The 17,514-nt window shown below is 40.1% G+C and overlaps 1 protein-coding gene across 2 annotated transcripts in view; it reads right to left on the bottom strand.

The window, feature by feature from the left end:
• Positions 1–17,514, bottom strand: part of SCFD2 (sec1 family domain containing 2) — a 209,287-nt gene that overhangs the window by 102,106 nt on the left and 89,667 nt on the right. The window contains exons 6-7 of one of the 2 annotated variants that reach the window (XM_086612206.1): positions 16,279–16,286; positions 6,272–6,287 (exon numbers count right to left, since the gene is read on the bottom strand). The exons of the other annotated variant lie outside the window; for it this stretch is intronic. Of the exons in view, the coding sequence (XP_086468332.1) occupies positions 6,272–6,287; positions 16,279–16,286 (24 nt within the window). The remainder of the gene's footprint in view (positions 1–6,271; positions 6,288–16,278; positions 16,287–17,514) is intronic. 2 annotated transcript variants of the gene reach the window in all.

Here is a 17,514-nt window from a genome sequence, read left to right on the forward strand (position 1 = left end):
GCTGAAGATGCTTGCCTTAAAATCAAGCTTCAAAATCAGGTTACTCTTTTTTTTTCTATTGCACATTTTTTATCCCAAATTCATTGATTGTCTGGAATATTTTTAGTATTAGGGTTCTTCCCTTTCCTTTCTTTTACTTGTAAAAATGTATTTTAAATTCCACTGGATTACTCACTCATAATGTAATGATGCGAAAGGGTTAAACATAGTATTTTCATTGGTTTTTTTTCTTCAATTTTTCCTCTGAACACTAACGGATTAGTGTTGCATAACATCATCTATTTCCTTCTTTCTCCTTATTATGAAACTTTCATATGCTACAATACCTGAATTTCTAATTTTTAGACAACCAAACTTTCTATTCCAAACATATTTTTAGGGTTCCTGATGTAGGGCTTTTTAATTATTACTATCATCTTCACCACGTTTTTCAAAACTTCTGCAGTACAAATATACTTGTTCTATCATGATTAAAAGACCTTCAAAACAAAGATAAAAGTCCTTTTTTTACTTCACAGATGAGCTAGTGTTTGCCTAATGATAAACACTCACACTCTAAAATCTCACATGGCATTTTATCACCCACCCCAACCTCTCATCACTAACACTGGTGTGTGGGCAAGGTGGTCATGCCCAAACATTTTTACCATGGTTAGGTTAACTGAAAGGTAACTTCAATGCAACAAACAGTCCAACTTTTCTTGTGGGATTTTTTCATATCTCCCTCTGGCTTGCCTGGAGGCAGAATTAGTACTTCAGGCTATTGCTGAAATCCATTTTGGTTTGTATCACACCGGTTTTTATTCTGTAATCTCTTCTGGTTTGGATAGCAAACAACAGTTTATTAAGGGCATGACCCTGAGCATGCTGATGTAAGTGGAAGAATTCATATTGACTTCAATGATCTTTGGTCTGATGCCTAAGTAAACTGAAAGACATAACCGCTATTTAGCTAAAAATAGTAATGCTCTTGAGACTTTATAATGTTTTTAGGGGTGAGAACCATTCAAATCAAAAGATAAATTTTCAGCTCAGTGTTAAGGATCCTGTGAACAGCTGCCATTGATAACTATACTGACTCTTCAATAAACTTGTAATTTGCATGACCTGCATACTTAGATACTTGACTGCATGACTTGCATGCAAACCAATCGGAAATCAGATTTGCCGTGGATTTAAACAATCGCAATAAGAGCTTGCATAATTCTGCTTAATCGCTTACGAAGCGCTCTTTTGGCAGTAGTACGCCTTGAAAAGGATGAATGAAGGCCATCTAATCTCTTTATATTGGAAAGTTCTAGCACACAACAAATAAAAACAAATAATTAAAATTAAATTCCACTAAAATTAAGAGAAACATAGATTTAATTAATCTGTGATAAATTAAAAGGAGATAAAAAATCTTTTTCAGGGATGTTTTTGGAAAGCTTCAGTCTTAAAAAAAATACTACAACTTTTTCATATTTGCTTTCCACTTATTTAAATGCTTTTCTACACATAGAAAGAACTCATCTGTCATGCCAGTGATGTCTACTTATGTGAAACAAAAGCATAAATTCTCCACTTCCATAACTCTTTTAACATGAAATCTTTGCAAATTAAAGAAAAATATATCAAAAAAAATGAAGAGGAAATGTTACCTTCTGCAAGCTATTAAGTTAACTCACACAAGTTTTCTGGTGAATCATACATAGAAAAAGATCTACACATATATCTCCAACATTAGTAATTTATTTACTGGTACTATATGCCAATTTAAAACAAATTAATAGTATTAGTTCAATTTACATTTTATATTTGTTATTATTAGTTCATATTAGTTACTTGAACTATACGCCTAAATCCTCTTTCAAATGGAAAGGCAAATCTTTAAGAAGCCTTCGAGTACCTAAAGGGGTCCTACAAGAAAGCTGGAGAGGGACTTCTGACAAGGGTCTGTAGTGATAGGACAAGGAGCAATGGCTTTAAACTGAAAGAGGGAAGATTTAGATTAGATATAAGGAACAAATTCTTCCCTCTGAGGGTGGTGAGGCAGTGGCACAAGTTGCCCAGAGAAGCTGTGGATGCCTCATCCCTGGAAGTGTTCAAGGCCAGGCTGGATGAGGCTTTGAGCAACCTGATTTAGTGGAGGGTGTCCCTGCCCATGGCAGGGGGGGTTGGAACTAGATGATCTTTAAGGTCCCTTCCAACCCAAACGATTCGGTGATTCTATGATAAAAATATTTGATGAAATCATATTTTAGGAAAATAAAATAGATACTCTGTTTAAGCTGAGAATATTCAGCAGGTGTTTTCACTTGGGCTACATCCTTACCTAGTGGGTCTGTGAGAGAGATTCACGCTGTGCCTCTGAATGCAGCAGCTCCCAAAGCAGGCTTTGCCTGTCTACAGCTGAGCCCAATTGGAGACACTGGTACTGAAACAGTACCCACCAGGGCACAAGTCTGGAGTCAAATAAAAACTAGGAGTTGGTAGTCTGGCAGACAGGTTTTCCTTGGAACAAGTTACATGCAGCACATGTTTTTTAAACCTAACAAAGTAGTAGGAATAGCATGAAAATCTAGATTAAGTATGCACATGGCAAATTCTTGGTCCAATTTTGCATTGCTATTTTTCCTAGCATCTTCTCGTAACAGCTCTGATGCCATTTTATATAGTGGATATTGGGATGAAATTCATCCTAGTGCAGCAAGTTGTGTTTTAATTCAACCCTTATGAATCCTTTACAACATAAATTGTGCTTATGTGATGGGGTGGTGTGGTCTGTGATGCCAATTTGCTGTTAAAATTCAATATGGGACAAGGTAGCTTAGCAGGTGCAGGTGACTTTGTCCCCAAAGGTCTGCCCCCAAAAAATAAGGCAAGCTAATAATGGAGAGACTTACACGTTCCGAACAAGATCAGGTTTACTGCTAAAGAAACAATTATTAATTTGAATTGACCATTGCCAAAACATTCAAAGACCACGCAGAAACCAAAATCACCACCCCAGAATAAATCCTGCAGTGGCTGGGAAAAAAACCCAAAGAAATGTATTTTATTTTTATGTCAATAATTACCATCCATAAATAAAACCCTATATTAAGAAAGAAGGGGGGGGGGGTGTGGGGTGTGGAAAGGCAAAAAACCCAGCATGGAAATAATTGTTTCGTTACTATGAATAGAAGAAAATACATTTCTCTGAGATTAACTCTGTGTCAAGTTTGGAGCCTTGAAAGACTGCCTAGCTGTCCGGGCGTACATATTTTACCACTGAAGTATGCTTTTGTTTCAGAATGGCTGAGACCCCCAAAATGATGTAATCCCCAGTGGAAGTCTGACAAGCTTTGAGATATTCCAAAACACAGATGACACGCGAAATAGCAAGTAATCAGCGTAACTATATTGTATATTACCCTGCGAGAATCCAACAAGACAAAGCTAATGCGCCAGATAACAGCATTGCTTTGAGCAAACCAGGAGTAGAACATCACGAAGATTTTTACAAAGAAGAAATCATTCGAGAAGGACAATTATCTATATGGGTGGAGGGAAGAAAGATGGAGGGGAACATACGCCTTTCATAATTAGGGGCCCCTATTATACTGTAGCCGAAAGCGATTTTTTACATTTTAAATTTGATTACATTTCAGAATGAAGCACACTAATTGGTATTTCTGAGGTCTGTTTGAAGAGAACTTCATTTACTTAGGGAGAGAGAAAAAAATAACAAAACCCAATGACCTTCATACAATCTATGCCTAATATCTAGTACTTTTGCCTGAAGTATTCATAGTCCCTTTTTGATTGCTGAAGCTATCTCTGGGAATAAGTGCTTTATGACTCATCTCAGTTTATCTTCTCGAAACCAGGAAAGAGATACTAGTGAATATACTAGAATCAAATAGATATTAAATCCAAAAATCACAGCTCCTACAGGGAAAAACAATCCAAACTGTTCTGTCTACCACTACAAGCAAGCAACTGGAAGAACAGGCAACGCACAAGATGGCACCTCAAACCCAGGGCCATTGAGGGAGTTAGTTAAGGAAGGAACACGTGCATCGTGAAGTGCAGAAACCTCCACTTTATGCACTCTCAATTCCTACCTGTCTGCCAGAAACACTGTGTTGCTGGAGAAGCAGATGGTAAATGGGCATCGAAAATGAAAGCAAAAATAACAGACTGTCATTTCTTGTCTCATAAAGCCAGCTGTAAATGAGTACATATTATCACATACATATTCTTGTTTCTCGAAATATATGCCAGATAAACATATATTTTCTGCACTGAGAAACACTGTCTTAAGACACAAGAACTGAGAAGGAACCACCAGGAACGTAACTTAGGGGCCATGAACGTGAAGTAAAATATCCAGACTTTTAGACAATGACAGCGATGGTGAAAGGAGATGAATTTTCGACATAAGACTATCTCTGAAGAAAGAAGGGGTTTGCAGAACGTAAAGCAAATAGAAAGGCACAAATGAATAATTATGAACCAAAATAATCCAGCAACATCCAACCTTTGCAACCTGACCTTTACTGATGGACGGCCCCAGGAGCAGCTTGGGCACTGACTGTCACCATCCCGCTGTGGCTCCTTGCAGACAACACGTCACAAGCTGGGCAGGTACGCCTGCTTCGTAGGTACGTAACCAGCTTGGTGACGGATGGTTCCCATACCTCATCCTTGGCAATGGAGGGACAGGTACTCCATAAGGCTGGTTCAAGGCACCCAAGTAAGCAAGATGAATCAGGCCCTTGAAAAACCTCTTTCGTTGGCCATAAAAAGACAGAAAGACAGAGAGACAAGGTTCCTATTTTAAACTTGGGTTAAAGTAGGGTGGTGGGAACAAATCCAGTGTACTCCCTTCCATCCCTGATCGGTACAAGTAAGTTTTTGGGAGGAGTAATGTAGGAACAGAGGGGTTTTAGGGAGCCATATAAAAATAAGGGTAACACCTTTGTTTAATTTTATTTTTATTTTTTCCTTTTTAAAAATGAATTTGGTAACCAGTTGTGGCTGTAACTGTCCTACGGTAGCTTTTTCTGGAGAACAGAGGAGATCTATGAGTGGGAGAGTATGAACATGGCATTTTCACCTGGGGATACAACAACTGGTCACTGGAGTCTCTCCACCATAAATGCTTGACCTGAAATTAGGAAAAACGAAGGGTAGGAAGACACCTCACATACACAAATGCAGCAGAGATGTGAGAGCCTACAGTTGGGAGCCTGCAGAGACCAAAGGCAGAATGTCGAAGGAGGTAGACAAAAAAAGGAAGTGTAGCAAGGAGCTAAGGGCGGACTGCATCCATGTGGGTGATGGAGAGGTAGAGGGAAGAACTGGGGGAGTGGGCTGGAAATGGGGGCAGATGTAAAAACAGATGGACAGGGAGATGGATGGCAGGGGAAAAGAGCTGTGGCATAAAGAGACAAAGGAAGCTAAAGGAATATAGGCAGAAAATCTCAAATTGAATCAATTATTCATAAACCTCAGTACCCTGTTGCTGTCAAATACCTGCAAAGCCTAGGTGGCGTGTCTACCCGCTGGTAAACATTCAGGCCATTTGGAAGACAACCTGCTATTGCACTGATCCCTTCCTTAGCACAAGCAGCAGACAGCTATGATGTGCAGCCAAACTGTTTGAACTCGCCAGTAAAAGAAGTATTCTCTGCAGTCAAAATGTTGTTTCAGCTTTTAAGTGTTTTGTTTGCTTACTTCAGAAATTATGTCAAAAGCATCAAAGGAACAACAGTGAGTTCGGGAAGGCAAGCACTCAAAAGTTAACAAATGCCAGAATTACAGCTCCTCAGCATGAACAACATTAAGATACGGATGCAATCGATTAGCTCCTACTATTTCTTCTGCCATTTCTTCCTCAATTAATGCACAGGATTTGCAGGAATGTGAGCAGAGTACAGAGAAGATGGCAGAAAGGGGCAGAAGAGGAAAAGATGAAGAAACTGAAGAATTAGATTCTCTGTCTCGGACTCCCAATTCTCACCTACTATTAGACAAGGCTACTGGAGGCAAGGCTCTTTCCAAATTTTTATTTTATTAGGTTTTTCTCTTTGGCAGCCTCCATTCTAATAAACCTCCTTTAAGCTCACGTGAAGGTGCCTCTGTCATGTCCATTCTCCAAATGCTCAACATTTTAAGAGAAGGATGGCAGAATTCCCATTGGGATTGTGGCATACCTCTGGGGAGCCTCCTGCGTACAGACACACTAATATTTGGTAACACCCTGGGAAAGAAGTTGTCATCTGGGTAGCTCTGCTTGGTGCACAGGCAGCAGCACTTCTCTGGGGCTACAAGCATTCCCCAAAGACTCTAATTCTACCTATCTCTCCCTCTATTGTTTTTTCTTATAGTCTTGAGGGCTACATCAATACACATGGTGTACACAGATCTGTGAAACAAGTATGCACAGACAGCACCAGAAACAAAAGCCTCAAGAAAGAGATTTGAATAAACCAGGAACATCCACACATTATATCCACACATTCCTCATATTAACACAAATCCACTCAAGTCAAATACATATTTGTATTGGTTTTCATTAAATAAGTGTGTCTAATTGGCTATGACTGGCTGTTGCCACCTCTCATCAGGCAACTATTCCCACAATAATGTTTATTTTAATGAATAATGTGGGAAATTAAAAAGAATCAGACATCTGGTTCTAAACTAACCTCAGCGATGTATAATGCTTTCTAAAATTATGTAGGGCACAAACATCACTCTGTTATTCACACACAAACATCTCAATTAACAGAGCTCCCTCAATCCAATTTTACAAACATTACTTTCCTTGCCTGACGAAAGGATATCCAAGAAAGAAAGGGGATAAAAAAAAAAATCCTTAGGCTATGATCTGTGAACTTTCCTGTCTGGACAGACCGCAGTCCCAGTGTCTGCAAAAGAGAGCAGGAGGGTCACAGCAAAATGTAACTTGACCTGAACTTTAACCAGCAGAGGTGACATTTACTCAACTATAAAATTTAAAACTAAACAAGAACAAATAGGGAGAAAGGGACTATGAGAGCACCTTCTCCATGTTGATTTAAAATTGAAGACCATGAGAGATCTGCCTCTTAGGCTTATAGTAAGGGCTTGAGTCCACATGAAGAGATTTGTGAGATAGTACTTGTTTAGATAGGGTAGCACTTTTGAACTTCTGTAGTACGTGACAATATTTAGATGTTATTGAAAACAAAACAGTTGTAGCACTAACAACAAGTCTACAGAAGGTATTTAAATTGTTATATTAAGAAAAAGCTCTATTAGCAAGGTTGACAGATCAATGAAAATCTTTAATCCTGCTTATTCTCTTATGTCAGATTTGATCTATGGACCACATCATGATAGTTTGATCTGTCCCTTAAGCTGGATCTCAGGACTGTTGCAAGCAGGGGGAGCACTGTATGTTTTCCCACTGATTTAGAATCATAGAATCATAGAATGGTTAGGGTTGGAAGGGACCTCAAAGATCATCTAGTTCCAACCCCCCTGACATGGGCAGGGAAATCCTCCACTACAGCAGGTTGCCCAAAGCCTCATCCAACCTGGCCTTGAACACTGCCAGGGATGGGGCATCCACAACTTCTCTGGGCAACCTGTTCCAGTGCCTCACCATCCTCAATGTAAAGAATTTCTTTCTTCTATCTAACCTAAATCTGCCCTCTTTCAGTTTAAATCCGTTGCCCCTTGTGCTATCACTACACACCCTTGTAAAAAGAAGAAGAATTTATACAGAAGCAGAACCTAACCCTTAAAATATAATATATGTGAAAGCAAATTATCATGACTATAAAGAACAATTCAACAGAAGACCTCCAGAGCCCAAATCCATAAGTCTCCAAATCTTGAGATGAAGAGGGGAAAACTAGGGCATGCTGACTAGTGAGCTGCACGGACAAGTGATGTATGTTTAAGCCATAAATCCCTGAGCTATTTATTAAATTCTAGAAATTCTTTTCAGTGTGTTTTTTATATTCCTGGTTCTGCTGTTGAGATATTAAGATGACTAACACAGCAAAAGTTTTGCAAGATAAAAAATGGGTTATGATCAACTATTCATGAGATTTCTTTGGTTTAATACTGCGATAACGCAGAGCCTTATGACTCCATTCTATGTCTGGGTTTGACTGCTTCTTGAAATGCTGGATTTCAACATATTGCATCATCATAAAATACACAGAAATTGCTAGCCTGACACAGGTCGACTACCCAAAATTCAAAGGACAGAATTCACCCCTGATAAAATCTTGGTTAGCACAAGAGAACTACCACCCCACTGAGCTGAAGAAAACAACTAGAAATATGTAAAGCTGACAGTTATTCCTCCTTGCCTCAGTGGAGGAAATGCTGTCTGTCCTTACGCCATCAGATCCAGCACACAGTGTGGTATTTAAAACAGATACCAATTGAAAAGAGAATTAGAATTCTTAGAAATTAGAATACTTAGAAACTCTTACAAGAAGACACTCATATTTCATAGAATTTCATAGAATTTCTAGGTTGGAAAAGACCTTAGAGATCGTCCAGTCCAACTGTCCCTAATTCCCCATTAAACCATATCCTTAAGTAGTTCATCCACCCTTCTCTTAAACACATCCAGGGATGGGGACTCAACCACCTCCCTGGGCAGCCTATTCCAGTGGCTGACAACCCTTTCAGAGAAGAAATACTTTCTAACATCCAACCTGAACCTCCCCAGACTAAGCCTATGTAACAAAGTAAAATTTTGCAATCTACAGCAAGTACTCTAACATTTGTGGCTGTGTGCAAAACAAAAACAAAACACCAAAATCTCAGTAGATTTCAGTCATATGGGTGGTGGCTACTAACAAGACTTTTTTTTTTTTTTTTTTTTTTTCTTTTTCTTTTTTTCTCTCAATTTGACAGTTATTTAATACTTCATCATTTTTGGTTTGCCAGGCTGGGTGTGCTCTGCAAAACAGTAAGGATTTACTCATAGCTTTACAATATGCCAAAACTTTAAGGTTTTGCAAGGAAGTGACCCGAATGGAAAGAACAAAAAAAAGGATTTAGCCTTGCCACATACATATATGAGTACTTTTTAAAAAGTTGCTTAATTCTAAAGCAGCTTCTGGTTTAATTTCATCCTTAAAGCAAAGAGATATTTGATCTTAGGAGCACCTTCTAAATGCTATTGAATTTGCATGTTGAAAAAGAATACAAATCATTAATGAAAATTGCACCGTATCAGTTTCCTGTTGCAGTTGGCTGTCCTGCTAAGTTGGCAGTGAGACAGCGGCCTGCAGAGCTGCACGCATATGTCTCATGTTAAAAAAGCAAAAAAAGACTTCATGTTATAAACACTTCAATGAAAATTACTATCCAGTTTGGAGCCAACTGAGACCAGGTGCTGAAGACAAAATAAACACGTAACATATGAACGTTTAAAAAAAAAAAAAATCCCCAACGCCACTGGGCTTCCATTAGGATAGTCTTCTACCACACATTTTAATGTACATCATGAAATCCAAACAAAATATCCCTGTATGTGTACAAAGCAGGCCGATTTTCTCACCTTTAGAACCAGACATTTTTAACACTGATTTTTAAGATATGCCTCCTATTTTTAAGACCTACAAAAATATACATATGCAAATTTAGATATAAATTAATCTAGAACACTACTTCAATTTGTCTCCCAAACAATTCACTAGAAAACCCTCCATGTTTCCCAGCTACGAAATAGCCCAGGAATCCACCCAGGCAGCAACACAAAGCCTGAAGTCAGCAACCGCTGACGTGGCTCACTCATGTCCCACTTGCTGTCCACAGATTTTGAACAGAAATGCGAAAAAGCCTTTAGAAAGGTCACAGCAGAAAGGTACTGAGATCTTGGAGAGCTTAAGGGTCCTAAGGAGAGCTGACAAAAAGTGGGACATGTACTCTGTGCCTGCAGAGTCAGTGGCTAACACAGAGCAGGTCATTGCTTTGGTGCATACCCCATTACTCCCCGTTTTTGCAGAGAGGTCACAACAATCCCCATGAATCACAGAATCATAGAATCATAGAATCATAGAATCGTTAGGGCTGGAAGGGACCTTCAAAGGCCATCTAGTCCAACCCCCCTGCAAGGAACAGGGATATCTCCATATCTCCATATGAATCCTTCTGACTGCTGTGTAAATCAGATTAATATCTTGGGACATGTGAAGTGATCTTTTTCCCCCAATAGCTCTGTTACCATGAAGCAAAGGACCGAAGTGTCGCAGCAGCAGCAGCAGCAGCATCTCTGGGTCAACTAAACTGCAGGAGCTCCCTCGGCAGCCCCTCTCGCCCGGCCCGGCAGCACATCTGCTCACGTCTTCCCGGTGCTCCTGGCAGGGCGAACGCCAGATCCACCACCTTCTGGGGCTGCTGGACCACAAATACTTTCCACTGGATCGTGTCCAAAACAGATCAAGAAAATAAGACAGACACCAGAATGTCACCTTACACACCTTCTCCGTCAGTCAGAGAGAGGAGTATTTTGGGTGTCTATAAAATCAGCTGGGGTGATAGGAAAAAAAAAATCTGCTGAGCGTCAAACTCCCATTTCAGAACTGGGGAGAAAATGGCCTGGGTTTCCTCTGGCTGTAGTAATAAAGTCTGCACTGTGACAGGAGGAAGCTAAATAGCTATGTAGCTATTTAGTCAATAGATACTACATTTTGTCATCCAACGCAACAGGAAAAACTCATTCTATCTGCGCCTTATCACCACCCCAGCCTGGGAGGGCTCTGCAGGGCAAGGACCATCTCCTCGCTCCTGGGGTAGACATAGGGAACATGGCAGAAAGAAACATTGCCATCATCTGAGACGGCTTTTTTTTTAATCACGTGATTGAAGCCGTCCTATAAGAAAGTTTTCCTTGTTTGTAACGCATCCGTGACGGTGGCAGCAGCCCTGAAGTTTGCACAGCCACACCACATCAGCATTTACAGCTCCTCTCTAAATCACAGCAGATTTAGCTCTACACAAACCATATTCAGTGGCATTTCTGGCGTTTGTCTTCGTTACAGAGCAGCAGTTATGACTTGCAGGCTACAGGATACCACAGATTCCCCAAACAACACAGCCTATGATAATCATGTACATACAACAGCCTAACCTGGCGGGAAGAGGTCTTCCTCCTAATTCAAATTGGAGCACAAAGCTTTTCCACTAACATTAGGCACAAAAAGGACTCTTTAGCGTCAGGGACTGGAAGAAGCTAATCAGTATTTCAGAGAGAAGCCTGCCTGGACATTCAAAATGTTTAGCTATTTGATGTGTCGAGGTATTCTCCCATCCTCTGTAACCCACTCTACGAACTTTTAACATAAACAGTTTAGCTTATAAACCTTTGCTCTGGTGGTGAGCCGATCACTATCTACTTGCAGCCAGACTCCTACACATGCCTGGAATCAAGGAGCGATCCTTAAAGCTGAGCCCTGTACCCCAGACCTGCAGGGACCTGCAGTCCCGGCAGGACCCAGCGTTGCTAACACATTGCTCTTATTTTTTGTGCAGATGATGCAAATGATGCAGAGCTCCTGAAGAGTGAATGGGCAAAATGGAAGCTCTTGAGGAGGCCCAGGAGACAGCACAGCTTGTTAAGACTTCTCTAAATGTTCAAAATAAAGAACTGAATTTCGAATTTCTTGAATTACATTTCTTTGAAAATTCAGCAGGGACAATATTTAATTTTCAATCTTCTGGGTTTTCCCTAAATGATAGCAAGAAATAATGTGGTTGTAGCGTTATTTCATTTTGGAAAAAATATGGCCAGTTATACTCTCAGTATAAATACCTACACTACATAGAAATACTGGATTATTTCTTCTCTAATTTGTCTACATGTTACCATGAGACCCATAGATTTTTAGAACACTCTCTTTGTAGTAAGGATTAATCTCTCAATAAACAGCAAAATAAAAAAAAAGAGACTGCAAATGCTTTCCTCAAGTCACGACTTTTTTATTTTAATTAGTTCTGTTTTGAAACTCACACATTACTTGGAAATAAGCTATTATATGAGGGAGGGATAGGGCCAGCCTTTCACTGAAATAGTGGAAACCTTAGAAAATACTCTTGATAAAAGCATGCAAAATTCAAAATCACGCAGAATTTACTATTGGATTTTATGATTTTAAAGGATGGTAGTTTCATGGTGTTTATCTGAACTGCATGAATGCGGGGGAAAAAAAGAAATCACTAGCAGATACCTGAGCTACTTCTCCACTGTGAAGCAAGAGAAGCTCTCTCCTACACAGGAGGGGTGGCATATTCAATTCCATCTAAAGGAGCTACATTATAACCTCAGCCAAGGACCTGATTTCATACCTACCCACTTGTAACATAATCAGGTTTGGGAAATCGTTGCTCCAAACCAGCAGTGAAGCCAAGACCAGAGCCAAATAAAAGTGAGAGCGTCTGTCCTCCGAGGGAACTGGCTGTCCCTTTCTAGGAATGTAAATCCTTATTGCAAAACCAGGATTGATTTTAGGGATCATGATACCTAGGTCACGCTAGCAGTAAGGTAATGATACCTTCATTAGTGTGTAACTTCATTAATGTGCAACATCTCCCCCAAGAATCATGTGCTGAGGACAATCAGAAGCAGCCAAGACACCAGATGTCTAACCCAATACAGCAATGCCTACACTTCAACACACAGAATTTCAAAAAAGCGATGAAAAACTACAGAAATTCATTTTATTATTTAAAAATTCCATTTTTAAAGGCTGATAAACAGCAGCTCCTGGCACAAGAGGGTTCCTGCTACACCTATGCCCGAACTGCCGCTGTTGCACACCCGACCAGCGGCTGTTTGCTCCCACGCGTGGGCAGCGTGGCCAGCTGCCCCGCAGCCCAGTGGTGCCTGGGACTGGCCTGCCGGCCTCCAGAGCACAGCCCGAAAGGCAGAGCTGCTCTACAAAGCTCCCACGGAGATTTGCAGATGAAAAAGAGAGAAAGGCGCAGCTGAAATAACAGGTTTTTAATTGCTTTGCGGCTCTATTAGCATTGCTTTCGCATACGTTTCTAGCTCTGCAGAGCTCTACATGGACATTTACAAAACTAGATGAACAGATAAGATAATAAAATAAATACAGTATTTTACAGTTTGTTTGTTGTTTTTTCTAAACAGCTGCCAAAAAGCTCCTCCCCAAAAATGCCCCTCAAACCAACCTTCTGTTAAAAAGCATCATTTTCCAATATGTTTTAGCCTATTGTGTTTCCCCTCCAATTTGTAACATTCTGCTGGAAACAGTGATGAAGAACATATGTCTGCGGTAAATCACACCCAGGAGAAATCTTGGAACTGTTACATTCAGTTTTATTACCCAAGGTATTAAGATAGTCTACCACAACACATATTATTTAACAATTCCATCAAACACAACACCACTAATATACTTTTCCATTATTATGCATGCAAAATATCTTAAATCTCATTGGGTGATTAATGTGTTGCATTTTCACTTTAATTAATAGTTTCAGAATATCTTTAGCCTTTCAATGAAACAAGGTGTTACATAAATGCAGAATGCTATTGTACAAGTATTTTGGAAAACATATGTTCAGGCAACAATAAGGTTGAGAAGCCTAACACTCAACAGCCAGGAAATTGTGAATGCTTACATTTCTTTCACAATATAAGCTTACACGAGTGCTGCACCTTAAGATATTCTGCAGAGGGCTGTAATCATCTAGGCTACATTAGGGAAATCTAGTGTGTCTAACTGGATGGATAGACTAACATCTCCGAGAATCACTTTCTTTTCCACTACTGCAAATACTCATCCAGTTTCACTAGGTAACACCAAAAACCAGACACAGCATAAATACCCTCCGTGCACTGATGAACTGCATCTTTTGGGGAGGTTTGCACTAGTTCTGCAAGGTAGTCACATCACTAGAGATTTCCTATAGGCACAGACCCAGGCAAGCATAAGTAAGTTTAAATTTAACAAGCATAAAAGGAATAAAAGATACCTTGTATAAACCTGGCTATTACCTTGACTGATGACTGGACCTCAAAAGTCACATTTTCTAAAGTTTTACAAGGGTTCTGCATTGTATTTCTCAAGTCACTCCATGGGAACAACAAATAAAACCAACAAAAATGTGCATCTGTCAAGACTGCACATTTCATGCCTTGCAAAGAAGAGGAAAGCAAAAAGCCTAGGCAGCAGTTCAGACCCATGGCTGAGATACGGCTTTTAATTTCAGCTTAAATCAACCGCACAGCCTTAGTACTGTGTTGAGTCCAAACTAAAACCAAAGCATGAGGCACCAGGTGCATCTGGAAGCAGAGCACAAAGTCCTCTCTGTTCAAAGAAACGTAATCATTAATACCTGAAAATGTAATTTAATGCTTCTGTTCTTCAAGTTCCAAAATGAGTCATGCAAAGCCGAGCGCGCCAGCCCATTTCATGAACTGCAAACTGAGACCCAGAGAAAGTTACTTGCTGAATATCATATAGTCTCATTTACTTTATTAGTACTTATTCATCATGTGTAAGAATAACTGAAGCTATAGTTTCTGGTTCTCTGCAGTGTTCAGTCCATACACTGAATGCAGCCATGGCTCAGAGAAAACACACTATGTAATCATGAAATTGAAGCCTGTGCTACAATACACACAGCAGTAGAATGATGGTTGCATGGGAAACTGAGTTACGGGCATTTCTCAACTTTGAAGTTGCTGCTTGGCTTTGCAGCCTACGTAGTATCACTTCTGTGTGCCTTTCTAAAGGCAACGGTGAATCTTGCTGTCGCTATAACCAAAACTGTCCAGTCCTGCACGGCTAGCAGGGTTTGAAACTTAAACCTGCAGCTCTGCAGGTTAAGCTCCTTTAGGAAGAACAAATTGACTGCAGAATGGATATTGAATATTCAGGAACTCGGGTCCCACATGGGAACCCAGAGGCGAAGAGTGAGCCAGCAAGCAGTGTCTTGAATCTATCCAGCAGCTGGCTTACGCTTCTCTCCTGACACATCCAACCTAACATTCTTCCTATCATTTACCTTGATGGAAATCTCAAAATAAGACCATGAACATTTTGCTTTGTTCTGATCATGTCTGAGAGATTCCAAGAATTACTGAAATTGATTTTAGTCTAATTAACTTTTGTGGCCATTTAAGAGCAAAAAAAGTTTTCTCTTGTTTCTAACTTAAAGTCAAATGAGGGCAGAACACTGTAGGTCTGGACCACGACCAGTCCAGATCCGTGCCTGTTGCTAACTTGTGAAAACAGGCCAACCTGTATCTGCTGAAAGGAACAGTCTGTCTGTAGTTCATAGCACGTTCTGCTGGAAGCAGAAGATGTCTCAGCATTATATCCACTGCTGTAGCAAAAGGGAAAATCGGCGCTGCCATCTGTTCCTTGACTTTCAGCCCTGCTACAAAGCAAGCCCTCCTGCTGTGCCTTTGAAAGAAAGATTGCGGCTGCTCCTAGGCTGCTCCTACCGTTCTGACTTGCTTTGCCTCTCAAGCAGTGAGGAAGGTACCTAAGATTCAGAGGGAAGCAGGATGTAGAACACAGGCCTGGCAAAATACAGGTCAAGGAAGAGTAGGTCTAAGGCTGCTCATGTTTTCTCAGTCTTCCCAATTCAACTGTTCAGCAAATACAGTAAATTACAAATTCAGCGAATACCACTAATGCTGAGAAAGCAATCTGTTGCATGAATAAAGGCTTAAAAACTACCAAAGAGACATTCCTAGATATTTCATTTTATACTTTCCTCCCAAGAAAATCCTTATTTTTGGTCAAGATAGTAAGTTTCACTATTTTTTTTCCCTCTTTCATGAATAAGGAAAAAGAACTGTCATTCCAAATAACATGTAAAAACAAAGAATGCTGATAAACCAAAAAAGTAAGCAAGCAAGGAAGAACACTATCACACACTTGTGCGAAAAGCACAAACACACAGAAATTAAAGGTTGCAAGGACCCTGGCTTTGCGTTATGCAACTCACTTCATAACGTAACAATGATGTGCTTCATCTAGAACCACCTGTACAGGGTCTCGGTGGAATGGAGTTAACATTCTTCACAACAGCTTGTACAGTTTTGGATTTGCAGCTAAAAAGCCATGTTGATAACACAGAAATGCTTTGGCTGTTGCTGAACAGTGCTTGCACAGTGTCAGGGCTTTCTCTTTCTCATAGTCAGATACCCCACAAGACAGAGTGAATACTTATGCCTAAGGAGATGAATGCCATACTTCAGACACCCACCATGCTTCTGACCACTCTGTAAAACCAGACAAGTAATTTTATTTCATAAACTAAAGAATCTTTGTACTGAAACAATCATTCACCTGTTTATCTCCCAAGAATTTGAAAGCAAACACACAGATACTGACTTTTAATCAGGAATCATGCACACTGGAAATCAAGCATACAAGTATATTGATAAAAATTACAGAGTTATTGACAGGTTATGGAACATAAGTCAAGCACAATGTGTATTTTGCTCTTCATTTGTGCTTCTAACTAAATAACCTGAGAGTACAGGGAAGCATCTATGTACACAGGAATGCAGCTTCTCTTTGGTACTCGACTAAAGTTTTAGAGACTTCAAATTTTCCCATACCTTCCTTAGTCACAACGAAGAGAAACTGGTAAAACTGTAATAAAAGGCAAAATATGAAAATGGAGGTTTAGAAATAAGGGGTTGGAATGCATCATATTGAGCAGAAGACACCACTGAAGTTGCGACGGAAGCACCATACAGTGGACAAGATGTGCAGCACGTATTGGAAAACAGGAGGTCAAAAGCCTATAAGAAACCTGGAACGGTGGTGGCCACATAGAGCACTACGCTGCAGGCGCTGTGACCGCGAGTATTCAAATAACAGCACAGCGCAAATATGATTGAACATGTCCATTTCTACAGTAGGAGTCTTTTATCCATTATAGTATTTTACACCCAAAGCAGCAGCAGCAGACCAGTCAGACAACACCTGTGTTTTGAAGTAGATGCGTCCACGGGAAATAGTACCAGGATAACGAACATCAGTATTATTCCACTGCCCTTGAGACTCCCCGCTTAGGCCCATTCTTGGCAAAGGCTCTCAATTGTGAACTCCTCAGAGCATCTTGATTTATGTTCATATGCTCCCTACCTCAAAGATGACCTGGTCAGTGACCTGCTCACTATTAATAAATATTGAGAAAACTGACAGCAGGAAGCGAGATCCCTTCCGCCATTCAGATACACCACCCTTGAGCCACAGTTCATTCATTTTAACAAGTGTTTTTAACAATTATTTTTTTCTAAAATGTGACATCGGCAGCAAGAGGTTAGGGCTTTCCTACTCCATGAGTGCTCATCTAAAAAACGGGTTAGTGTGCTATTTTTAAAGGCAAATGTTCATGTCGTTTCAGCAAAAAGCTCAATGTTGGTTTTAGACGCGTTTCTTCTCCTATGCCAGACAGGCCAGCTCCTTGTATTCACAAAGCAACTGTGGTTCACTGAACATGTTTCCAGAATTAAGTTTGACTTCCCGAGGTCAACTTTAC

This window comes from Tauraco erythrolophus, chromosome 5 (assembly GCF_009769465.1).
Source record: "Tauraco erythrolophus isolate bTauEry1 chromosome 5, bTauEry1.pri, whole genome shotgun sequence".
NCBI classification, from domain to species: domain Eukaryota; kingdom Metazoa; phylum Chordata; class Aves; order Musophagiformes; family Musophagidae; genus Tauraco; species Tauraco erythrolophus.